Raw genomic sequence first — 27,450 nt, forward strand, 5'->3', positions numbered from 1 at the left:
AACTTAGCCCCATAAAATTTATACTGAAACCTTCCTTGTTCATCCCATTTTGCTTCTAAAAAATACTTCTAAGGCACAAATTATTATTAATGCTGTATATTCTATGAGAACAAGGAAAATGTTTAATAAAATTGATAAAATCTAATGGAGGAGGGAGAGGAAGGAGAAGGGATTACAAAAAGAACCAACATGTGTCATGATGTACATGTACCAGCTGCCCACAATGAATGTGTTTACTGGGTACTGCAAACATGTACTATAATAATAAAAACATCTAAAGAAATAATGTTCCTTCTTCCTTCTTTCTTTTTAATTTCCTTCGTTTTTACCTATCCTTTGTTTTTCTTTCTAACTTTTTCCTTCCATCATCCCATCCTTGCTTTCCTTTTTTCTACATTATTTCCTTTTATTCTCTTCTTTATACTTGTACTTTTAAAAATGAAACTGTCTACATGACAAAGAGCTTATGCAATAAGATTAATAAAATACAAATGAAAATAAGATCCAAAGAAATAAAGAGATAAATCTAGAAAACATAGTTATTGTAATTAGGACCATGTATCTCTGATATTCCTAGAAATCCATACAAAAAGGAAAACCTTAAATATCATGTAACTTTCATTATGAGATAACATTCCATAGGGAAAGACAGCTTTCACCCAATGCTAAATTCTAAAAGAAATTCCACACCTATGTCTTTATGAAGTAAAAAGGCACTAAGCATATGCACTGAGAAACTTTGTAGCAAATGCAGATGTGTGTTATGTGCTTCCTACTCAATGACCAAACAAGCTGTTGAAGAAACAAAGTTGAAATAGATCGTGTTGCCCAAAGCGCCCAAAATGTTATCCATGGAGATCATGGCTTCTTGACAATCTCCTAGATGTATCATTTTTTCAGCCACATTTTTGGTGAAAGATACCAGCAGTTTGTCTCCTTCCTAACACCATTACATCTATAAGGGAGTAGCTACAGTCCAACCCATTGATTTCTCTCTTGCACTTAATATAGTAGCTTGCACAAAGGAGGAAATTGATTAAATTAAGGTAACTTTTCTATTGACATTTCTTTACTTCTGTGTAAATGTCACAGACTTTTAAGGGCTGAAGGCAGACCATCCAAAACCACTTAAATTTACCTGTTTGCTAGTTATCATAGAGCTTGGTGAATGCTAAGTATATTGCTATAAATGTGGTAAATGAATAAACATGTGTAATTGAAATGTGTCCAGTTCATTCATGGCATTTACCTAACTGCTCACATGCTGTGACTTTCCTAGTGAGATGCTTTACTATTGAATGCCCTCCATCCATCATTTCTCTGCCTAGAAAATGATCCCTGCTTCTGTTCTGCCAAGCAATGTCCCTTTTTCCCTCCAATCTGAAAAGAAAGGTCCATCCTTCTCTGGACGCATTTTTAGGTTAATCTCACCTGGCTTTTCATTGCTTAAACTTTTGGGGGTGTGAAATGAGCTACAGCACCTGGCTGCAGTATTTGCAGTGTGCATTATTATTCTTTTTAGCTTTAGTGTGTCCAAAGACTTAAAACATGGCTACCTAAGCTCCTGCTACAGGGAAGAATTTTTATCATAGCAAACACAGTTTGAGGAGCGAGACAAAGGAGAAGAAACCTAAGCAGGGTCTGAGAAGAGAGGCAGAAGATTTAATACCATAAAAGTAGCCTTAGGATATCCTTTTTTCTCTACCTAGAATTCATCTGTGAGAGTATTTTTATATTCCATCTATAATCTCAAAAATAATGGTTGTGTATAGATGCTTCTTTTCTCTCATGAAGTTTTCCTGAGGTAAGGAGTCCCTTAGAGGGCACATAGCCCATAAAAATGGTAATAAAGATTTAGAAACAGGTTTCCAGGAGGCATTAGTATGTCAACAGGTAACACTGTATGGAGTTTTCACATGACACTAAATTTCTACTGATTTTAGACTGCTATGTACAATGCTAGTGACATTACCAAAATCTGCAGATCTGGAACTTTTCAAATTTTAGAAAATACTCACTCTAGTTGTAACATTCACAGAGAGTCCCTCTAAAATCTGATTTTCTTGCAAGAAAAGAAAATTGAGGCAGAATGAACTTCAGTCGCATGCTTTACTTATAGAACCTTAATATAAATATTCACTTTTAATTTAGCTTTCAGATCTTTGTCTTTCCAAAATGAAAGGTGATTTAAGATAGGGTCATTAATCTCTTATTTTTCAATACATTTTAATATGTTGTTTTTTCTTTATTTCTTAAAAAACTGAATAGATTTTCATAAATCTCTGCTTTATACTCTGCCCACCATGAATACATACTGGAAAAAAATGGGCACAGTCAGAAAAGGATGAGTTTGAATTGTCAGGATTTGAAATGCAGGTGGTCCATTTCAAATTAAATTCCAAATTCTAATATCTACTGTTGACAGTTAAATATAATATATATAATATATAATATATATATAATATGTGAATGAAATTCTCCTTAGGTCAATATTTAATACAAAAATGTGATTGTATCAGAACTTTATAAAGTTTTTGGAAAAGTATTTTGTTGAGTAATTCTAAATAATCCAAGACAACATATATACAACATTAACTGCAACTTGTTTTCTTGTGTCAAATTGGAGACAAAAAATGTAGAGAACATGTCAGAATATGATTATGCATGCTTTTTTCATGTGGATACATAATCTCTAGCTCTTTCTGGAGAATAGTGTTTTGATTTGTTTTATTTTATTTTAGACTCTCAGGATTGACTAGCTGTTCTTTACTGGATAGCCATTATTTTTATAGATTTTCCTCCAGTTCTGCTTTCTTCTAGAATAGCCATAAATTAAAATAATTTAGCACTAGGGCCATAATAGTTCATGTCAGTAGTAAATATATAATAAATAAGCTAGATAAAAATATTTAAATTGTTTTCAGTAATTTTTTCTAATTAAATTTTTGTCCAAACTGTATTTTGAACTTAAGAAATTGATGTATCTCTTCAGGAGCTGTTAAAAGAGATGTCCAAGGGATAGGAAAAAAATCATAGCAATAGGTAATTGAGTCTAAACATCTTCAAAGTATATTTTTAATAAAGCATCCTTCAAGAGGTTCCCCTACATAGTTTGAGTGCCTTCAAAATGTTATCTAGTGAATTAGATGTTTATATATAGAGAGAGAGAAAGAGAGAACCTTAGATGAGTAGAAAAAAAGAAAGATCTCCAATTTGACTATGACTGCATTCTGTGTTTCCCTGTCTATAATGGACAACAAAATCACCTGGGAGCTTGTCACAACACAGATGTCTGGACCTTACCCCTGAGTTTCTGATTCAATTGGCCTGCAGTAGGGTTGTGGAATTTGGATTTTTAGTATGTTCTTGGTAAGGCTGAATCTGCTTGTCTAGAGAATATACTGTGATAATCTGTTGTGGAGAGCCAGAGACATAGAAAACTATGTAGAAAAATATTCACTGCATGGTAGATATTAAGCAGAATAAGACACTAGGGATGTAAGTAAACACAAGAAGACAGCTATCTTGAAGGGAGATTGAAGAGTAACTATGATTCAGGACCTTTACCCTCACAGCAAAAACTAATCAGATCCAATGATGTGTCAGGAGTTTTCAAGCAATGCAAATATAACTAGAGACTCTTCATATTGGATAGACATTCCTTGGTATTTTTAAAAGTCAAGATTGGCATGAAGAAGTCTACAAGAATCTGAACCAATGATAAACTCAAAGTTCTCCAAGTTCTGTTTTGATACACATTATCTCTTCTGCAACTGTGTCAGTCCTTAAGAGTTCAAGTATTTTCCATAAGGAAGTCCTTCATGAGCTTCCTAGAACACTTCTGACCTACATCCTTTAGTACTCTTCAAGGGCTTTGTTTCCTAAGCTGTACTAAATCCATTCAGATAAACACTGAAATAAAATTATTCTTCTGCCCTCAAAGGGAGAACAACGTCATCTCTAACATTAGCAATAACAAGGCTCATCTTTCTGTTGGTAAATCTATTTCAGGCTTTATTAAAGGAATAGTAATGGGTTTCTGTCCTTAAATTAGTTTTATCTGTTTATCAAATTAAAGTACAAGATGCTAAATTCAGGGATATTAAATAGAGTCTCCATTGTCTCAGCTCTTTGTTCAGCAGATAAAAGGTCCTACACAAACACTCTCAATTTATTCAAGTCATTGAAAGAAATGGGGCCATGCTCTATCCAGTTCTGTTCTCATTTAGCGTAACAGCTCTGTGTGTTCACTGGAAATTCCCTATATACGAATAGCAAAGTGTCAGTGTTGACTATGGTCTGGGGAAGACATCAGGCCTTTTTATTGGAATAAACAATTAATTATATTAGGCTTCTTCGAAAGATAGGAGCTATATCATTTCCTTGCTGGCCTGAAGAAGATTTTAGAATCAGAATGTGTCAGCCTATAGGCATACTTTTATATGAAAATTAAAATCTCGAATAAATAAAAGTCAGGAAACAAGATTAGTAATTGAAAGAGAAAAGTCTCCAGCTGAGTCTAAGGAAGAGCATCAGGATAACTAAGAGAAATCTCCAATTAAGGGTCACAGTTAAGAGAAAGAATTCAGTAGGTTTTCTGGAAAAAGAAAGCCTAGGGATTCAACGTCTTTTGTCACATAGAAAGGTCTCCACCTTGTGGTGGCTCACCAATGACGTTTACACGTCTAGGTTATACACTCCCTCCTTTAGAGCAATCATGTAGCTTCTGGTTTTAAATTAGAGGTTGTTAAGCTTTGAATTGAATAAAAAGTCAATAACATAGCAACATTTTGAAAGAGAATACTGAAAATCTTTTTCTGTTGTTCTCTGACCATGTATATCTTTTTAAAAGATGAATTACACTTAGTAAGAGAAAGGCCTACATAATGGCACAGCAATTCTATGAGATTATCATTCATATTGATCATCATACACATAAACTATAGGATGCCTGGGAGTAGTGGCATGTGCCTATAATCAGCTAGTCAAGAGGCTGAGGCAGGAAATCCCAGCAAGTCAAGAGCAGACTAACCAACTTAGCATGACCTGGTCTCAGAAAATAAAAAGGGCTGGCAATGTATATAGTTCAGTGGATGTATGGAAGACCTGACATCAACCGCACTACAACCAAACCAAACCAAAACAAACCAAATAACAGCAACAAAAAAAAACTATTGGGGAACATAGAAAAGTCAAATAGAAAAATTAGATACCCAAGTGATAAATGCAATGATTTTTACCTCTGTAAAATAATATATGAGAATGTAAACCAGGACAAGAGGTATTATGAAAAATTTTAAATTGCATTTCACATCATGAAATGCCATGTAATTCTTCTACTGTTCTACACTATCAGATAACAAAGTATTGGAGTTTTATATTGAAATGTTCATCCATTTCTATCCCATAATTTCAATGTCCACAAGATTAAAGAACTAAAAATGCAGTTTATGGTTTTTATTTGTATTTTCTATATATTTTTCTTCCCTAGGAATGAAAACTCATCAATGCCAACACTCACTACTGGAGGAGGGCCATTTGTAAAATTAAGCACAGCACTGAATGGCAGCTTAATTCTAACACCCAGGTGGGTTCTAAACTAAGAAGTTTATTCTTGCACTAGGTGTGCATGTACTGGAAACAAGATAGGTTTTTGAAACCAGTCAGATTGAAATGCTACCACATGTTGGCCATTACTGTCGAAAGGTATTTAATTTATTGTATTCTTTGGGCAATTTCAAACAATATCTAATTGATCCTTTCTGATAATATTGCCTTTTTATCTATTCCTTAGCAAATAGAACATGATTATTAAATGAAGATGTCTAAACTTCTAGTTGGGCCTATACTTTCTCTTGCTTTTTAAAGCCAGGATTTTTAAAGCCTTTCCTACACTAATAAAAATCAGCATCTTTCCTGTGTTCAAAGGTCTATTTTAGCTTAGATTATATCATTTCTCCTGTTAGACGTAAATGGTAATTCTTGTTTCAAGTTTTTGTATGGGATTCTGCAATTTATAGTTCCATTAAAGGCCAGCTGTAGGTGACAAGAAATTAACTGCAAAAAAAGAAAGAAATTAACTGCAAGAAGCAGCTGAAATTACAGTTAAGAAATTAAGATGGTAATAGTGATGTATTTTGTTTAACACATTTAATGGTAAGTATTATTAAGTATTCATGAAAACTCAGTATTTCTGTGAACTCAACTAGTAAAACAAATTGGTAGAGGAGTATTTTTAATACTAATAAAAGGATCTTTCAATGAAATGTTCTATATTAATGTTTGCTGGGCCTTAACTGATCTTATGAGTTTCATTGGGGATGAAACCAACCATTTGCCAATGAGAAAGCAGCCATATAGATTCCTTCCTATAATTCATGCCTAAATTTATGTTATCATTAGATTTCTTCAAGGTACTTGCATATTGAAAGCTTCAACTATGCATGTTTTATAGACATTTAAGAATTAGGAAAAGCAACGGAGAAAATTCAAAACCAGTTCAATTATATACATGTTTCAGAGCAGGACTACTTTATTCCATACCTACAAAAAATAAACAACAACAGCAACAACAAAAACATCAGTATCAATTTACACTGGTTTCACTACAAAGAGCATGTTCACAATATTCAGAATTGAAAGCATTAATAGACAAACTTTCAGCCACCCAATAAGCCAGTTGGATAAATAGCCTTAATCTCTTCCTTAATTATCTACATTTTACTGGGTTGCCAAAAATTCAGATTCATTCACTTATTTGGTTAGTTAATTTATTCATTTACTTAATGCTGAGATGCTTATATTTATTCCCTTATGAAAACTGATGTTTTTGAAGATACCCTTGTACTAGTGGGTTGCAATAAAAAAATTTACAAATGAAAAAGGGTTTCAGGGAAAATGATTCTCCCAACTATGAAAATCTACTAGCCTGTATCCCCACTTTTTATCCTATTGTGAGACATATACAAAATTCAGACCACCATTCACCAGCACTGGAAAAAGGCCACTCAAAGTGAAATCAGCGATATGACAGACATGATTAGAAACATTAAACAATTCATGCAGCTGACAATACTAGGCTTTCCTTTCTTTTAAACCTTTGGTAACTTCAATAATAGTTCTAGAAGTGAATGAAAATTTGACGTAATATGTATTGATCAACGTTCTGTTCTAAACTTGATGATACATATATGATACAAAGTGTTTATCAAATATTTTAACTATCTAACATGTGACAGCACTGTAGTGGAAATATCCCTGGAGTTATTTTCAACCCATGCAAAAGCTCTATGACTGACAATACAGTTTCCGCAAGAGGATGAGGAAAAGGACACCTGGCCTGATCATTGACTTCCACACGTTCACAAAGCTAGTAAACAGTGTGAAGATTCTAACCCAAGTCTGACTGCAAAGCCTTCTACTTCTCTACTCTAACGTGCTACTTTTAAATTTCCTAAGGCAGCAGTTCACGTTAAATAGTAATTTTGTAAAGGAAAAAGGAATAACAAGCATGTACTTTTCAATAAGATTAAAGGTCATATTGCACATAAATTTTGAGATAAATTACTTCTTTATTGTCAAGGGTAATATAAACACCATTACCTTACTGGGCCAAGAATAAAACATAGGACCACAACATTCTCATTCTTGCTACACAGAGTGATAACCCAGGTCTGACTTTAGAAGCAGTGGCCAGGACAGTAATTCTGTTTCTCTCCAAATTCTAAGAATAGATGTTGTCAAAGTAGGACTTACTGCTTATTCTTCATAGAGAACAAGCAAGTTACTCTTCTACCCTGAGACACTGCATGTATTTTATAAGAAAATTTTGATTACTCAAAATTCATAGAAAAGGAGGTGCTAAATTCAGTTGAATTTTCTAGTTAACTATTAAGTTCATCAGAAATTGTCCTGTACTTTTAAAAATGAAATTAAGTATTGCTTAATCTTTCTGAGACCATTACAGTTACCTTAGAAAGAGGGACAATTTTGAAATGATATTTATTGATAATTGCTATAAATGTAGAAAGAATTTAAATGAGAATTGAAAATATTCCTCAAACACAAGAGGATATCAGAATTATTGGTATCTTCTTTGTGATGTTATATATTAAGGTACCAAGAAAAAATATTGAAACATTAACATTGTTATTAATAAAATATAAATGTATTTTTTCATATGTATATTGAAATTTTTCTCTATTGTAAAGAGTATGTCAATCAGACAACCTAGATGTATGTGAAAAATTTATCATGTATACTCCAGAAACATCAAATTGCTTTGATTGTTTTTCTATTGCTGGCCAAAGTTTAAGCACCTAAATAACATGCATAATTAGGCAAAGTTAAGTACTGTATATAAATATAAATAGCTGAAATTATTTGTGTAAATGTGTGTGTGTTAATGTGCCAAATATCTGCAGTAGCTGCATTAGGTTTTGTGGCCAAGTACAGTACTATAATTCTTTGTGTTATGCTGATCTCTAGTGGTGGATTTGTATAACATATTGTAAAACAATCTTTCTTTGTTTAAAGTCTTATTTAAAAAAGAATTCTTGGCTTTGAAAAAAAAAGTGGCCTCCAAATTTTTGAATAAATAATGAGTTTTTCAATAATTTATGCACATACTTTATTTTATATTTTTGATTTACATGTCTTCCTGCCATAAAGCAAGATGAGTGAGTCATTCATCATTCAAGTCTTTGAATGAAGCTCACAGCCTCACACAAGGTGTTTGGCACTGAATAGTTGTGAGACAGGCAGTGCTGAGGTCTACTCTGTACAGTAGTCCCTCCTTAATATAGTTTATCTTTCCACAGTTTTAGTCACTAACGGTCAACCACAGTCTAAAAATAGTAAATGAAAATTTAAAAAAAATAAATAATTCTTAAAATATATGCCATTCTGAGCAGTATATTGAGATCTTATGTTGCCTTGCTCTGTCCTGCCTGGGATGGGAATTAGTCATTTATCCAGCATACTTCACAGATATGATAAATACATGACCTTTCCATTAGTATTTATGAGTTGACTCATTTGTCAGATTGACCTGTGGTGTCTCAGGGCTTGTATTCTGATGACCCTTGTTTTATTTAATAATGACCACTAAGCACGAGAGCAGTGATGGTGCCTTTTAGGATATGCCAAAGGGAGTCATGAAGTATTCCCTTTAAGTTAGAAGTTGAAATCTTTTGAGAAAGAAAATAAGTCATATACTAAAGTTACAAAGGTCTTTTATTCATTATAAGAATGAATCTTTTATCTATGAAACGTGAAGAAGGAAAAAAGATGTTTATGCTAATTTTGTCACAGTCCAATCTGTAAAACTTATAGCCACAATATGTGGTAAGTATTTAGTTATAGTGAAAAAAGCATTAAATTATAAAGTTCAGTAGTGTCTATGGTTTTAGGTATCTGCTGGGGTTCCTTATCTTTGAGTCCTCCCAGGGGACTATTGTATTATAGAATGATGAAATGCAAGGTTGGTTGACTCAAAAAGATAATAGCTATCATTAATAAAGTGTTCATTATGTATGAGATTCCAATCCATTAATCCTTTTTACACCCATCTGATGAGTAAGGAAGCTGAATCTCAAGGATATTGAGCAACCTACCCAAAATTATACAAATAGTGTCCTACTCAGCTTTTCTATCACTGTGATGCTATATCTGACATCCACAACTTCAAGAAGGAGAGGTTTAATTTGGTTGATGGTTTTAGGGGATCCAGTCAATGGTCAGGTGGCTTTAAGGCAGAAACATCATGGTGGAAGGGTATGGCAGAACAAAGTTGCTCAGTTCATGGTGGCTGGGAAACAGAGCAGGGGAACAGCACTAGAGTGGAAGGGGCCAGGGACCTCCATTTATTGTACTCAAGGTCACATCTCCATGACCTGCCCAGACATACTCCAGAGTGTCCTTTACTAATCTGCTAGGTGTTTCTTAACAAAATCAAGTTGACAAATCTTAATTAATGGTCACAAAGATCAAGTGGTAGAGTAAGGGTTCAAACATCTCTATTTTACATTAAATTAGGGCATTTTCTGCTATGAATTGCAGCCTTCGTGTAATTCACATGTGATATGTAGATTAAAAACTTCTTTTAACTAAAAAGTTAGACTATAGGACTGACATTTTATTTTATTTTAAAACATTAAGTGCATAATTTTTGATATATATTATTCTTCTATTTCAGTGAACAGTGCTTACAAGATTATCTGATACTGTTGCAATGTAACTATAAATGTAAGTAAACATTTTGTCATGATGTCCTTCAACTATTCAATTTAAATTTCTAAGAAGAGCTTTATGTCACCTAGAGTTATTTTGTCCCCATTCAATTTTTAATATTGCAAAGAAATACAGTGATTACTCCATTGTCGAATGTTTCCAAACTTGGAACTTTCTACTACTCGAGCAGCAAAGTTTGAAAAATACCTGTTTGGTGTTCATAAGTTTGCTCAAAAATCAAAGCAAAAATCCAACTTGGAAAATCCCATACCAAGCCAAGAATGAGTCATGCATGTGTCTCACCAAAGACACAAAGGTGTGATGCTTCAGCCTAAGTGCTGCTCTCACCCAGCCAACAAATAATGCTTGTTTTTGTTAGTGCATTAAAACATTCACCACTGTGGTTTTTTAAGTGTTTTATTATCATAAAATATCATAACTATAGCTCCAAAGAAAGTTAGTGATACCAACAGTAAAGTGAAAACTGTGAGAACTATATAGAGTTTTTAAAATTGTAAAATTTGTTAACATACTGGAAAAATGAATTTATAAGTAATTTGGGGGCCTCAGAACCAATTATTTGATTTTCCATTATTTCTTATGGGAAAAATATGTTCAGTTCTTAAACTTTTCAATGTTTGAACACAAATTTGAAACAAATTGAGTTCGATAACCAAGGTATCACTGTACTGCAAAGTAAAATATATGTTCATTTTTCAATTATTTTAATAGCATGTGGAAAAAAACTGGTGGCTCAAGAAGTTAGCCCAAAGATTGTTGGGGGAACTGATGCCAAAGAAGGGGCCTGGCCCTGGCATGTTGGTCTATCTTATAACGGCCAACTGCTCTGTGGTGCGTCTCTCGTCAGCAATGCCTGGCTGGTGTCTGCCGCACACTGTGTTTATGGGTGAGTATGATGTCACTCATCCCTTCCCAAACAATGGAACCGCTGCAGATGTTGCCAATCATCCTATTTCATGCAACCTCCCCAAACCATCCCACCAGTTGTGTTTATTACTGTTGTGGCATTATAAACTTGCTAATTATTTTCTATTAAAGTTATATATAAATGATATATAAAATCTTATAAAAATAAATTTCAATTTAAAAACATCAGTTACATATATCAAATTTTGCATTTCATTTTCAATGAAAATTGAAAATTTCTACCTAGTCAAAAAAATGAACATTTTTGGAGTGTAGAATTAACTAGTATTTAATGTATAAATTGTGCTTCTTGCCATTTAATTGGGATAATATTTGTTGTTTGCAAATAGTCAATATTAAACAGCATATATAGGGAGCCCTCAAGTTGCAAATATATTTTGGCCTAAAAGTTCATATATAAGCACTTTGTTGTGAACAAAAATGTTTAGATCTCATTAGATCTATTTAATGTTATGTGTGATCAAAATTAAAACTAATATCAATCATACTTAACAGTGCTTTTGTTTAAAAATAGGATGAAAAATATATGCCGAATGCTAGAATTTATTTCCTCTTTCTGAAAGCAGTCACTCCTAAAGCTGTGCCCCATGAAGGTATAGAGTGGTTCCAGAGGAGCAAGGGGAAAAGGAAAAAAAATAAATGATTCTGGGCCCGGGAACACATTACTTTTCTCCTCCAACACGAGAAGGCACCTCTTTAGATAGTTCTGAAGTAGTTCAGAGTAAAAAAGGAAAAAATGGTAGCTTCCCCATAAGAGATTTATGACTTCGCCCAGGACTGATTTCCTGTCTCCGAGTAGTCAAGGCCACCACAGAATGACCTTACCTGTGAGGATTAAGAAGACCCTCTCACACCTGACCTGTGTGTTCAGGCATGGAAGACACAAGTGTAGTTAATCAGACTAAAGACTAAAACTCTCTAAGAACATGGACAGTGAAAATTATTGCATAAATAAAGACAAATCGTCAGACGGAAGTTTGTCATGAATGTTTTACGGAAAATGGAGAACGCCAGGGAGAATAAGCATTAAAGGAGTGAGCCTATGCCTAAACACCATTGGCACTAGAATGAGAATAATCATACTAGTTTGATCCTAGAAATCTGGAGAGATAGGACTCTTTGTCACATCTAGGGTAGCCCATCCACTGGTCTCCAGGGGAGCTCTCTAAGTGAGGTACTGTCCCATCTACATCTAAAGCTCTCTGATATTGTACAGTAGGTGCTATATCTAGGTTAATAAATACAGCGTCTCTCACATTCAATGTGCCCCAGCTTGACTTTTCTACCTCTTGGTAAGTGTGCTTTTATCTGATTTCAATCATGCTATCACAATATTTCTAGCAATCAAGTTTTCCATCCTCTGTTAAATTTGGCTTTAATCTTTACTTACACATGTTCTCTGCATAACTATGCTGCATATAAAGGGGATTTAAACTAAAGTATTAGTCATTTATGTCACATGTAGGTAGTTCTTAGTAAGTTAGCAACCCTGCAATATTAACCCTGCATTTGGTAAATTCCTCTGTTTGATGATCTTACAGAACATACGCCTTCTAAATGTCAACCAGGCTATCAGTATTAGTGACATCTTTCAATTATCTCCCTTACAAATGTACTTTTCATGGGTCAGTGACACCAATATATCTTTTCAAGCCACATATATATATATATGAAGGAAATAGAAAGGCAGTTTCATCTATTACAAACACATGTTCAATCATACAGAACATAAAATGTATTCACAGTGTCAAATTGAACACAAATGAACAAAAATGAGCTGTGCTAGAATTGTGATGAATTCAAAATTATCGTTATAACTTTGCATTTGACTATTTTTAGTCACTTAGTGGAACTAGTTTTTCTTTGTCTAGTAGCCAAGAGATGTCTTGCCTTTTTGCTTCATGTTTCTAGCAAAGTAAAAAAACTTTTTTCTTATAGTATTTTAAATATTTTTATAGAAAAATTTTACCAGTATGCTAACACTGTTTCTAGAGTCTTTAAAAAAATCCTAATTATGCAGTGAAAAGTTTAATTTCCTAATAAAAAGAATAACCCAGTTAAAGCAACATATTGAACACATACCACATAAATGGCTTGTATTGAATGCAAACTTATTCCAGGATTTTTTTCTTTAAAAATATTTTTTCCAGAAAACAACAGTTTACTATTTCTCACAGTTTGGTAATCGGGGCTGGCTTGGCCAGTTCTGCTCTCTGTGGTGTCTGCCGGACTTAGAAATCCCAGATGGTGGCTTCACCACCTGCTCTGTTACCTCAGCTGGGATGATCAAACCCCTAGTGGCTGTCTGGGCATTTCTCTTTCCATATACCTTTGCTACACAGCTTGTGCTTTCTCAGAGAATGGTGGTTGTTACAGATTAGATTTAAAAATGGTCCTCAAATCTCATGTATTTGGAAGGCAAATTTACCACGTGTACACTATACTCATCAGTGGACTCATCCACTAATTAGTTCAGTAGTTGAATGTGCTGTTAGGTGGTGGGGCCTGGTTGGAAGAGGGTCACTGGAGGTGTGACCTGGAAGTATGTATTCTTGTCCTGGCCTCCTTCCTTTGCTCTCTACTTACTGGCTGGCATGGGTTGATCACTTTTATCTCTGCCATCACCTCTGCCATGCTGTTTCTGCCTTGGACCCAGCTGACCACGGACTGAAACAGTGAGCACACACAAAAAAATCTCTCCTCCTTTAAGTTGTGACTGTCAGGTATTTTGTCAGGGACAAGAAAGTGATTAAGACCACTATTTTGAAGTAGCTGACTTCTTATATAGTGGTTCAGAAATGATAGAATGTCATTTTTGCCACATTTTTTCAAACTAAGTCAAAAAGGGAAGTGGAATATATGTACAAGGAAGAATGAATTTGGCAGATCCCATTTTTTCGGAACTACCTACCACACCTGGGAAAGATTTGTCTTTCATTTAGGAAGGTTCACCCTCCCCAGTGACTTTTAGATACATCTCATTACCACATGTCACGTGGTCAGTCCTAGGTAAAAGGAAGGTTGGGAATTCAAATATTTCCCTCCCTACTTCTGCAGTTGAAATCAGCAGAGATAAAGAGGATTGGGTTGGGTGTTCTGAGCTCTCCTCTATTTTCTGCCCCACTCCATCTAGTACAGAAATGCCACAGGGAAATGATTCTATAACTCTCCATAAGATATTTTGCAAACCTTCTCCAGCACTAAATCTGTTCCTCCACATTTGCTAATTTGCTAATATGGCGTTTTGTCACCTCCTTTCTCTATGGTCCATTTTCTCAGCTCTTTTCTTAGTAATCATTAATATGTATTAATTGTATAAATGCATTTGCTGTGATATTTCCATATATTCATATATCATACATTGATCATGTCCACACACCCTTCTTTTACCCCATCCCATGCCGCCCTTTTCAGTCCCTAAAAGTCTGTTTTCTACATTATACTTTTAAAATTTCCACATATGAGAAATAACAGGATATTTGCCTTTCTGAGTCTGGCTTTTTTCACTTACTATCATGTCCTCCATTTCCCTCCATTTTCCCTATAACTCTATTCTTCTAAGGCTGAATAATACTCCATATTTTATTTATCCATTCACCTGTTGGCAAGCACCCATATCGATTCCATATCTCAGCTATTGTAAACAGTACCACAATAAACATTGGTATTAGTCACATTCCCTCACTGAGACACAATACCCAACATCCAAAACTTGAATTATAAGAGATTCATTTTGACTCATGGTTTTCAAGGTGTCAGTTCACAACCAGCTGGCTCAAAAGCAGGAACAGCCTAGTGGTAGAGAGAGGACAGATGCTTTTCTCATAGCAGTCAGGGAACAGAGAGCAAAGGGAGATAAACCCTTGTAAGTCATGCCTCCAGTGACCAACTCCTCTGACCAGGCCCTACTTCCTAACAGCACATTATGAACTCACCAGTGGATTAATCTGGTGAGTATAGTGCCCCTACAGCCAGTCACCTTCCAAAAGCCCCACCTCTGAACACAAGGCTTTGGAGGGGGGGCATTCTAGATCTAAACCATGACAGGTACACAGAAACCTCCTTTTTCTGCTGACTTCATTTCCTATGAATATATACCCAGGACTAGGATAGGTGGATCACATGCTATTTCTATTTTTCATTTTTTTGAGGAACCTCCATACTCTTCCATTGTGTTTGTTTTAGCTCATAGATTGTAAAATAGATTAATTGACAACAATTCTCCTGTCTCTAATCTTTATCAACACCCTCAAAGCAAATGCTTGATGTTCCTGGAACATCCTAAATATCCTTCTACCTGTTCTGGTCTTTATCATTAACTTGTCACCTTTCTATGGGTTTAAAGGAGGGATATGGAAAAGAGTGGGCCAACTCAATTGTGAATAAAGAGCAAGGTTGACTTTGAATCAGACAAAAGAATTTTGATTTCATATATGTGACTCGCCCTATATGTGATAACAGGGAAACAGCTTAGTGGCTGAGTTTTAGATTCCTCATCTGTAGGGTGACTATAAGCATGTCTATCCCATAGGATGGTTGTAAGGAAAAATTAAGATGTCAAATTCTTTTTCGTTCTGTGAATCTTAGAAATGACCAATACAAATTTTATTTTGTTGCAGTTCCCCCATAGGAAACTCTGCAAAAAAGTGTCCAGGTCTTGCACAATAATATGCAGCAGATATAATTTCTGAACTTTCTACATTGATTTAATTTAATAATTGAACAAAAATTTCAGGAGTAGCACAAGAAATTATCTTATATCTTTACCCATATTCACCATTATTTACATTTTATTCTGTATATTTTATTGTTCTTTCTAAGTCTGGAAAAATATTTTTTCTGAACTATTCATTAATTGATTATTGTGCCCCTTTACTCTAAAATATTTTAGTGTTATGTTACTAAGAGCAAGGATATTTTCTGGCATATTCATAGAAAATCATAAAAATTTAACATTAATGCAACCTAATTATCCAATTAACTTTCCCATATATTCCCTTTATTGGTTTGCCATTTAGGAAGCAATCCAGCATAGTGCATTGCAGTTAGATGCTACAGTTATTTTTAATCTTCTTAATTGGAAATAATCTTTTAACTTTCTTTTTGCCTTTGATATTTTTGAAAAGACATTCTTTTTTTGTTTGTTTGTTTGTTTGGTTTTGGTTTTTGGTTTTGTTTTGTTTTGTTGGCAGTGGGGATTGAACTCAGGTCCTTGTGCTTGTGAGGCAGGGAGCAGAATCACTGAGCTAAATCCCCGGCCCCAAGACACTCAATTTTTAGAAAGTGTTTTATTTAGGTAAACCTTTCAAGCTTGCTTCTGTATTGGTTTTGCTATTTTCCTATTCTGTGAGAACTTCTTTGCTTTTTGGCAAATATGTTTTCACTGGCTGAGCCCTCAAGTCAGCACTTGTATAAGAAAATCCAATTACATTGAACTAACTTTAGTTATTTCTACATTGTAGTAAACAAGATTTTGTGTACTATGGCTACTGTTGATATGTCTTCTTCCTAAATTCTCTCAGTGGATATAGCTATACTCATTTACATATAAATTAAAAATAATTCCAGTTCGAATAAAATACTAAGAATATCTTGTAAACATGTCTCTTTCTGTACTTGTTATTCTTATCTTCAACAATGAGAAACTTTGCCCTAATATCTGCAAAATATATATTTGCTTGTATTCAGTCTTGGAACATAAAAAGTAGTTTCAGAATTGCTAAATTATACTGTATGGAAGACAAACTTACCAACAAGAGTTCAAAATATTTTTCATTCCTTTTTTCATGCTGACAGTGGAAAAGTGCATAATCTGAAGCGTATAAATGGATGTATTTTGAAAATGGACTGTGAAACCTGTGAAATCAACACTTCTATCAAGATATAAAACACTTCCATCATCTAGAGGTTTCCTTCATACCTCTTTCCAATTAATCTCCATCCTTGCTTTCAGAAGTGATTCCCTATGGAATCATTTTGGTGGGAAATACAGATTCAAAGTCTGGATCACATTCATTGAATAGACACACATTAAAGATAAAATTAACCACACAGAACCTCTTGCCAATCTCTTGCCATTCTTTAATTTAGCTCATCAAGGCAAACCAAGTACATAACATTGTTTACATCATTTCTTATTGAAACAATTCCTTGAAACAGACATTAACATTACTAAATAGATGATTCCATATATGAAGCATTTGGGGCATGGTGAAAAATAAACACCACTATGTATACTGAATTTATTATAATGATATAGATAATAAAACTTTTAAAACCAACTTTTCAAAATGTCAAGCATTGATCAAAGAAAAACATTACTTAATTGATGCTAAAATTACAGGTTAAAATTGAGATTCTTTTGAATGTCTCATACAATTTAAATAGGACAGAACACAGGCAAATAAAATATTTTAACAATTATTTGTTTGCCACTTAAATGTATGTGAAATATAAACAGTGTGGATTTAGTTTGATTTTTCTATTTATCTATTTGGTCTTATGGCTTTAGGGAGTTAAGCTAAAACTGTTTATCTCCTTCAGGTTGCAAGAATACTATAATACCATTTCATAATTATAGTAATTTTGGCAGATCCAAAAGAAAAAGTGGTTGAGATGTAGCTCAGTGTTAGAGCATCAGCCTAGCATAAGAAAGGCCCTGATCCCCAGAATTACAATAAAGAAAAGAGTATTTTCTTAAGATAGTCGCTACTTTGAGATTAGTTTAGTGACATTTGATTTTTGGTTAGAGCATAGGTCTTGGTTCTTTTTATAAACTAGTTCAAGTTTCAGCCAATAGTCATCTTTTTGAAAGTTAAAATTTATGACTTTCTCATGGGTTTTACCGGTTTAAAATCTTCTTCAAATTATGTAGTCTTTAAATTTCCTTTGATTCATATTATATATCTCATTTTCTTTACACCATTTTCTTTGCACTATTTTTAATAACAGTTATTTTAAGCATCTCTTTTAATTACTAGTTCACTCAGAAGTATTATGTTCTAGAAGTCCCAGTATCAGATTTTTGAAAATACCTACAGTTTGAGAACTAAGTCATCATCTTGAATCACATTTCTTTTCCTTATTTTGTGCAATCACTTGTGCTGATATGACTTGATATACAGCTCCTCCCTCTTTACCTAGCAATTATGTGTGCCCACTACTGGTGTTCACTACTTCCTGGGCTTGGGTTGCTTCTTTTGTCCATATATTTATTTAATCAAATGGTATTTACTGAGCATTAATCTGTGCTAAGCCTTATTCTAAGTTTTGTGGATGACAGAACTGTACAAACCAACAAAATCCTTGCCCATATAATGTTTATATTATACATTAAATAAGAAAAACATTCAAAGAAATACTTTAGGTATTTATTTCTTTAGGTATTATTATGACACGATAAAGAAATAAAATTAGGATGAACAGCAGGAGCAAGGGAGTCATTTTGAATGGGATGGTTGGAGAAATCTCATTAAAGCAATGGAAGTTGAAGGAAGACTGACAATTGAAGAAGGTTCATGAATTTCTGCAGAGATAACAGGAAGCACTAATGCTCTGGGAGTGGGGGTAGGGTAAGCATCTTCCAAGAAACCTGAAGAAGTCCTGTTACACTGTCCACAAAGCAATTGACAGGGACAGGCCCAAGGTTGGAAGTAGAGAAAGAACTTGGCGAGGAGTCAGAACACCATATTAGATGGAATAAAAGACCATTTAGAGGTTTAGAGAATGACCTTATCTGATCAGGCTGCTGTGTGGAAATGAGAATATTGGGAAGAGCCAGAGACAAACTGTAGAAACCAGTTAGAAAGAGAAAATTGTGACCCTAGGCTCATGGCTAAAGATGATGGTCACACAGCTGAATCTCATTAGTAATTATGGTGGATAGAGTCATCTAAGTTTTCTAGTGGAAAGAGGTAAGAAGTAAGGTGTAGAGAAGAATTACAAAACAAGAAGAAGAAAAACAAGGCAAGAATAATATTATTTTCAAGGATTAAAGTTGGGAAATGGGAAGAAATAGGATTGTAGTGGAATAAGAGTTCTGATATTTAAAGATTAAATTTGGGCTCTATCATTGATACTATTCAATTTGAATTTTAAGGGAGCAATAATTAAAATATAAATCTGGAAGCTTTCAGCATATTGTTTGTATTTAAATTCATAGCATCATGGGATAAGGTCATTTAAGGAATTATTGTAAATGGAGAATAGAATAAGGTTGAAAAACTAAGCACAATTTTTGAGATGTAATCCAACCTTCCATTATAATCTCCTGACATGGAAAGTAAGAATCCAAATGGTAGAAATTTTCTTGTGGTTGTTAAAGTTTAAGGGTTAGCTAAATCTGTATTCTCCCATTGTTTTCTGTTGAGAAAATGCTCAGAAATTACCACAGGATGTGAGTAGTGCTTGTGCTGGAGTTGGGCTTGTGGGGAAGTGAAGCTCACAGACACAGGGAGGTTTGTGAGGATTTGAGAGAGGAATGGAAATGATACACGTTGGAGGGGCTTTTACCTAAAGGTGCTACTTACAGATGTTGAAGTAATAAAACACGAAAAAGAGGTTATTTTCCATGCAGCTCAGTGACAATTTTAGAAACCATCAAAACTGCATTAGATTAACCTTTTGGTAAATTGAATTTAATTAGAGAAGTAACTTGAAGCAAGTATATTTAGTCTTCACAACTCATAGTTCATGTATTTGATACATACTCAAGACTTTAAAATAATGAGAGGAAATGATAATGATTAAACTTAGTATTACCTCCAAGCTTCTCATATGAGTAATTTATCAGTTCTCAAGTGGAGTATATCATAATTTGGGAGTTTGGATATTCTTTTTCTAAATTCCCTTAATTAAATATTGATTTAAATCTAAACACACTAAATATGCCTGTCTGAACTTCTATGCAGTATTTCTTAATGGCTAATGTGTATAAAACACTTACAAAGAAAAATCTTATTTTAAAAAATAACATATAAGCTTTTAACTTTAAAACAGAATCTGTATAATTATGTCATACTCTAAGTAAATAGTGTTATTATTTTATTATACTCTAAGTAAATAGTGTTATTATTTTAATGTTATATTATTAATATGACTGATATTATTTATATAGATTGTATATATTCATATTATAAATGTACAATGTTAATGTAATATATTAGTTGCATAATGAATGTAATACAATATATGATATATAAGTATAAGGAAGTACAAAGTAAGAAACACATGATATAGTAATTATAAGATTAATTTACTGTTAATATTCAGTAAATATATGAATTAAATGTTAAGTACACAATTAATGTTAAATGTTAAAATACACAGTTCTTTTTTTGGGGGGGTGTACAGGGGATCAAACTTGGCTCCTTGTATTTGCAGGGCAGGTGGCAGAACCACTGAGCTAAATCCCCGGCCCCAAGTACACAATTCTTAATGTAGTGGTCTGTTACCTGTCAGGTAAATCAAATGAATCTAGGACCATTTGAGCTTTGGGAAATATAATTAACAAATGATAGGTAGAGAAGGAAGTTCAGAGACTGGACATCAGATGGAACTTCACTCTACTCAGAATAGGTATGGGTAGACTGTGGAGTCCCAAGCAAGGTACAGTTAAAGTGGGGAATGGCCAGTGTCTGAAATTATGTGTTCCGAGCAAGGCTGAAGCACTGAATCCTCTGATTTAGATGTAGGAGAGTAAAAAGGCCTCTTGACAAATAGACAGGGCCTGTGTTGCACCATTCACAATGTCCTTGTGGCCCAGCATCTGGACCAGTTTAAGGAGTTGCCAGCAACCTCTGACAGCAGGGACAACCTCCTCTGTTTAAGTCTTGATGACCTTTGCTAATTAACTACTGCCACATGAAACATGATGATTTGGGAAATGAAACAATGTGACCACTAAATAGATTTAAAGATAGACAGATGGAAAATTACTTACTGCCATTTATACATTTGTAGGTGAGTTGGATTTTAACCTACATTAAACTAGGCATTTGCAACTATTAAGAACTGGATCAATATTGCCTGTAATTGCAATTACTGAATTTTGACTTCATTGTGAATATGGCTTAATTGGCTTAATTCCAGCTTTTCATTGATAATATCTCAGCATGAAGATATTACAGGCCAATGGTATATTTAGAAGTTCTTGCTCACTTTCAAATTATACTACTAGTTTTGTCTGTATTATTAGACAAGTGTTATCCTTTACCACCTATTACTGAGGCCCAACATTGTATATGGAAATTATTAAATAAATATCCTAAGAGATTGCATTGCTGATCTTAACTCTATGTAAATTTAATGACCCCTAAATGACCAAATGCTCCAAACTCCCCTCTATTACTCCCACCTGCTACCATTGTCTGGAGCAGCTCTGGACCAAGTTGTGATCCCCACAGTGGAATGTGATCTGATGCACAGATTCTCAACCCTAGCTCTATATTAATCTAAATGTAGAATTTTAATTTAAAATCTTGTAAAAGTGTCTGGTGGTCCATTCTAGAATTGTTAAATAAGAGTTGAGGGAGGATAGGAAATGTCTGTATTATTGAATAATATTCCTAATGATAAGCAGCCAAAAAGGAGAATTACAATCTAGAAATACAGATCAGGCCATGACTTAAGAGAAGTTACACAGAGGGATTTGCACTAATTAAGCTTCTGTGATCTGATCAGAAATGCAAAAATTAACCATATGTGAAATCTAAACATAAAAGACGGCAAGAGTTGAATAGTGGTTACCAGAGGCTGGGGGGAGAAGAGCAGGAAGGAGAGAGAGGAGAAAGGTTGGTCAGTACTAAGTTGGAGAGGAGATAGAAATTCTGGTGTTCTGTTGCACAGTAAGTGACCACAGATAGCAATGATGTAGTATATATTTCAAAAACCTGTAGTATACATTTTCAAAAACATTTGAAATAATTTCAAATGTTTTCACTAAAAAGAAATAACAAATATTTGAAGAAATAGATATGTTTACCCTGATTTGAATACTGTACAATGTGTATATATCAAAATATCATATGGTACCCCCCAAATACTTCCAATTTGTGTGTCAATTAAAAATAATAAATTAAATAATAATTTTCAGAGAAATATAAAGACATTCTAGAATGAAAATTCATAGTTCTAAAAATTTTATGTTGGATAACTTCTGGAAGTTAATTGAGGGTTTCTCATTCTTCCTACAATCTTCAGGAGAAATTTAGACCCATCTAAGTGGAAAGCAATCCTAGGCCTGCATGACAGCACAAATCTGACTTCTCTTCATGTAGAAACTCGGCTGATAGATCAAATTGTCATAAACCCTCACTACAATAAACGGATAAAGGACAGTGACATTGCCATGATGCATCTTGAATTTAAAGTGAACTATACAGGTAAAAGAAATTGCTTCCAGTATTCTTATCTACTCAAATTAATATACCATAATGAAATATTAATAGTATGAATGCATTAGTAGTTTATAAAAAATGCATATTTTGTTGCATTATAACTGAAATGGGATGGAGGAATTAAAGAAAATCCAACTTTCTAGAAAGGACCAATAGAATAAAATTCTTGGCATCCTCCATACCAGTACATTTTACCAGTGAACTGGTAAAAATAATTTTAAGAAAGGAGTAGCCCTGAAAAATAGGTCATGGTATTATTCGTGGCTTCTGTTTCTCAGATAATTGAATGTGGGTACATCTAGCACAAAAGAGAGGGTAAGACAAAAATTGAAAAATAGAGAGACATGTGTTCTTAGGGTATCTTAGGCTATCCATATAATTAAAGCTTTAAAGGAGAGCCAGTAATGTTACTACAGTGGCCAGTGAAGGACTTCCTCCAAGTGCCTGGAAAATGTGCAAGAAATCAACAGAGAAAGGGAATTTTATCTTGGAGGGCTCTGTCTTAGTCATTTTCTTGTCACTGGGACACAATACCAGACACACACAACTTAAAGAAGGAGAAGTTTATTTTGGCTTGCAGGATCAGCAGGCTCCAGAGGAGAAGCAGCACAGTGGAGGGGCTGAGGGGGCATAGTGGAGAACAGGTGCTTACCTCATGGTGATCAGGAAGCAGAAAGAGAAGGAAGGAGCCAGAGAGGGAACTAGACCTTTCCAGCACACACCCCCTTGTAACCCTCCTCTTTAGACCAGGCCTCACCTCCTAACAACTCATTTAGCTAAAATCTCATCAACAGACTAATCCACTGATGAGTGTGCCCCCCCTGCCATGATCCAGTCACCTCCCCAAAGTCCCACCTATGAATACACGAGGCTTTGGGGAACATCAAGATATAAATCATAACAGGCTTTACTCAGTTGTAACCTTGACTCTGAAGTCCTTTCCAATGCTCAGGAGAAAGTGTCGCAGTCTCTATGTTCTCACGAAGTTTGGGCTATAAATATATTGTAGCACTTATGAAAAGCAGACTGTTAGTATGTTTAGTTGTATAGCCCTGTCCCTGAAGGTAAAAATTGTACCTTCTTAATTTTTGTATCTGCCCTGAATTGTACAGGTAGTGAATGCTTATTGAATACCAGGTAGCTTGTAAGTTGATGCAGAATGCTTAAGAGTCTGATGAATATTAGTGCTTCCATAAGTGCACTGGAGAAAATTACAAATAATAATAATAATAATAATTATAGTTTGTCCAAGTTTCTCTTAACTGACCCCAAGAAACAGTAAAAGTGGCATTAGTTCATTGGAGCATCATGATTACTTAAAAATTAAACATAAATTATTAACTTTAGAAATATGACATTGTTCATACTCCAAAAAGAGTAATTACCAGATTATGTAAAAGACACAAAAAAGCCAAGAGGAACATCTAATAAATTGACAAAGAAAAATTGTTTTAAAATACCTTTTCCCCCTAAGACTGATGTTTAAAAGTTGTTCATGCAGAATAAACCAAAATACAGTATTTTTGGATTAAATGGTGATTGGTTTTCCAAATTTGTTAAAAACACATTTTTCTGCTGTTATTTTTTCCTGCAATTACTTTGTTTTGTTTGTTTTTCAGATTATATACAACCTATTTGTTTACCAGAGGAAAATCAAGTTTTTCTTCCAGGAAGGAATTGTTCTATTGCTGGCTGGGGAAGGCTCGTACATGGAGGTAAATTATCACATTTGAAAAAAAGAAAAGGTCTATAAAGAGAAATATGCTGTTGCACTCTCCTGTGAACATTTTTCAACATTTTTTCAACTCATACTATAATGAATAATTTTACAGTATTTACAAAGAGCCTTGTGGGGCATATTTATAATTTTATATCTTTAAAATGTTTGCAAGGTGTTTTATTCCAGAGTATATTAGAAAACTATAATCCTTTAAAGGAAGAATTCAAATATCCCTCAAACTCACTATTTAAAATTGGCATTAAAAACACTGGTAAATAGAAAAAGATACATCTAATGAAATGAGTGTAATCCAAGGTTCTAAAAATTTATTTTGGCAAAGTATAAGGAAAAAGTCTCAATAAAAGCTACATTATTATCTGTCCCACTTTCCTAATCAACAAATTTATCTTTATTTATAATGTAAAGGCCACACACTCAAGTTCCCTACAATGAGAATGAATTTCCTCCTACCTTCAACATGCTGAACCTGTCTACTGGCAACATAATTAACTATGTCATAAATCTTACATTGAAGACTATAAATTGATATATCATTGATCTCCTGATATTATTTAATAGTATGTTTTCCAAACATAAACATGCTGAATATGATTCAGCAATTCCATTGCTAGATATGGATCCAAAGGAAATGAGATCTGTATGTCAGGGAGACAGCTGCACTCCCATGTCCACTGCAGCACAGTTCACAATAGCCAAAAAGATGGAAAAAAAAAACAAAACCTATATGTTGGTCAGTGGAATGAATGACAAAAATGTGGTTCATATACAGTGACACATTATTCAGCTCTTATGGAAAGAATGAAAACCTATCATTTGTGACAACATGGATGGAACCAGACATGGAAAGACAAGTTCTCCGTGATCTCACTAATATAGGGAATAAGAAATTATTTGACAGGTCCTAAACTATAATTAAATAGGAGCAAGAAGTTCTGGTGTGCTACTGCACAGTAGGTTGACTATAGACAACAGTAATACGCTGTACATATAGAAAGGTTAGGAGAAAAGATTTTGTGTTTGCCAGAAAACAATGGATAAATGCTTGAGGCAATAGATATGTTTAACCTGATTTAAACATTACAGAATGTATACATTTATAAAAACAGAAAGGTACTCCTTTAAAATGTACATTTTTCTTTTTGTGTGTGGTACTGAGGATTAAAACCAGAGCCTTCACACTAAGCTACATCCCTATTCTTTACTTAATTTTTATTTTTGAGACAGGGTCTTTCTAAGTCACTCAGTTACCAGTGCTGGGCTAGAATTTCCAATCCTCTTGCCTCAGTCTTCCAGAAATGTTCATACTTTTATGTGTCAGTTAAAAACAAAAATGAAGTTAAACAATTTAGAGCTATGTGAATCTCTCTCTCTATATATTTATCTGTTCAGCCTTTGAGGTGAACAAGAATATCTCTAAACATGAATTTTTAAAAACATTCCAGTAGTTCGTATCCTGTAAGTTTAATTCCAAGGCTCATTGACTACAGAATTCCTAATACAGTACCGCATCTACAAAATTCTGACCACTCCATTATATTAGACGAAAAAGAAAGTCTGGTAAGAGGACCCGACCTCTATAGTCATAATAAATTATAGGTGTAATGTTTAAAAGTCTTAGGTATATTTAGGATGAAAATGCACAAAATCTTGTGGAGAGTTACAGAGTTTCAGAATCAAAATACATGAAAAATATCCTTACTATTTGTCAGAGAAAGCATAAAGTTCTAAGTAGAGTGCTTGCCTGAGGACTCGGACAAAAGTTCTCCACAGCAATTGCATTATATTGTTGAAAATACCTCTTGTCTGCTCTCCATAAAGTGTATTAAAGTTAAAGATCATATATTCTTGTATTTATTTCATTTGAAGAATGTCATGATTTATTAAACTTGAAATTTAAAGAATAAAAATGATTTTCAACTAGATAGGTTTTTTTTTTCTTCAGACTTTAAAATAAAAGATATTTTATGGCCGCAATGTAGACTCCAAAAATAAATTATGCACTAACAAGATTTAAGACTCTATTCCATACAAAAAAAAAAAAAAACTTGAGCTATGAGTAAACTTGGCTCATATGTACTTATTGTTACTAAAATATTTGTTTAAATGACTTAAGGAAGTCTCTAAAAGTGGATTGGAGCCAGGAAAAAGAAAACTGTATCTGAGATCAATTTCATTTAGGAATAAATGACCAGCTCATCTTTAAATACTTCTTAGGTGATTACAATTTTAATGATTTTTAAGACCGCTGCCTTATAATTTTCATCAACTAATTTCATGAAATACCAGTTTCCCAACTTGAAAGTGTATTGTATTAATTAGGTAAGAAAACGAGGAACAAATTGTTCATGAGGAAGAAGAAATGAGGTGATGTCCTTTGTTTAAATTAGGGAAATCAGTAAATTAAAAATAACTTTACTAAAATTTATATGTATAACTGTGTGTGTATGTGTGTTCCTTGTTATCCTAGTGACGAGTCATGTTGAAAATAAATATTAAATATATGCACATTTTTCAAATTTCCTTTTACCAATGAGTTTTATTATTTACTCAAACTCATTTTTTATTCATTGACAAGGAACAAAAATGGCCTTGGTTTTTATTATAAAAGTAAAGTTTATCAGGCCACCCTGGATTTTCATTGGTTGTATGACAGTGAGGTGCTGAATTTTCTCTTCCATTTTGACCTCTGCAATTTATTTTCTTAAAGAGTACTTTGGAACTTTGAAAGGCATGCAGCGCTGTGCTGTTGGCTTCTCTGGCACCAGCTGGCAATAGCCATTTGTGTGCTCCTCCCAGCTTCATCTTCACTGTCACGCTAGTACCTCTAAAGCAGTCATAGAGGGAATGTTTACTCCATGCAAAACAGGAAGATACATTGGGCTTTTTTTTTTTTCTGGAGAGCCCATGATTACACATTTACCAACACATTGAGTCATATATGTTACACTGCACCTAAATCTCTCTCTCTTTCATTCTGTCTCTGTTTCTCTCTCAGACACACACACACACACACACACACACGCACACACACTTGTTTCCTTAGTCTTTTTAATGCATGAATTAAACTAAACTGAAAATGAGGTCACATACATTGTTACAACACTGACTGTCAAGTGTACTAACTTAACCCCAACT

General features: G+C 33.9%; 1 protein-coding gene across 3 annotated transcripts in view; it reads left to right on the forward strand.

The window, feature by feature from the left end:
• Tmprss15 (transmembrane serine protease 15) overlaps positions 1-27,450 on the forward strand; it is a 127,410-nt gene that overhangs the window by 92,148 nt on the left and 7,812 nt on the right. For all 3 annotated transcript variants that reach the window (XM_087213657.1, XM_087213669.1, XM_087213663.1), the window contains 5 exons: positions 5,492-5,587; positions 10,196-10,245; positions 10,963-11,137; positions 22,378-22,559; positions 24,194-24,289. In XM_087213657.1, coding sequence (XP_087069783.1) covers positions 5,492-5,587; positions 10,196-10,245; positions 10,963-11,137; positions 22,378-22,559; positions 24,194-24,289 — 599 coding nt within the window. The remainder of the gene's footprint in view (positions 1-5,491; positions 5,588-10,195; positions 10,246-10,962; positions 11,138-22,377; positions 22,560-24,193; positions 24,290-27,450) is intronic.

This window comes from Heterocephalus glaber, unplaced genomic scaffold (assembly GCF_053883595.1).
Source record: "Heterocephalus glaber isolate CG9 unplaced genomic scaffold, H.glaber_assembly_v1.0 deba00000122, whole genome shotgun sequence".
In the NCBI taxonomy this organism is placed as follows: Eukaryota; Metazoa; Chordata; class Mammalia; order Rodentia; family Bathyergidae; genus Heterocephalus; species Heterocephalus glaber.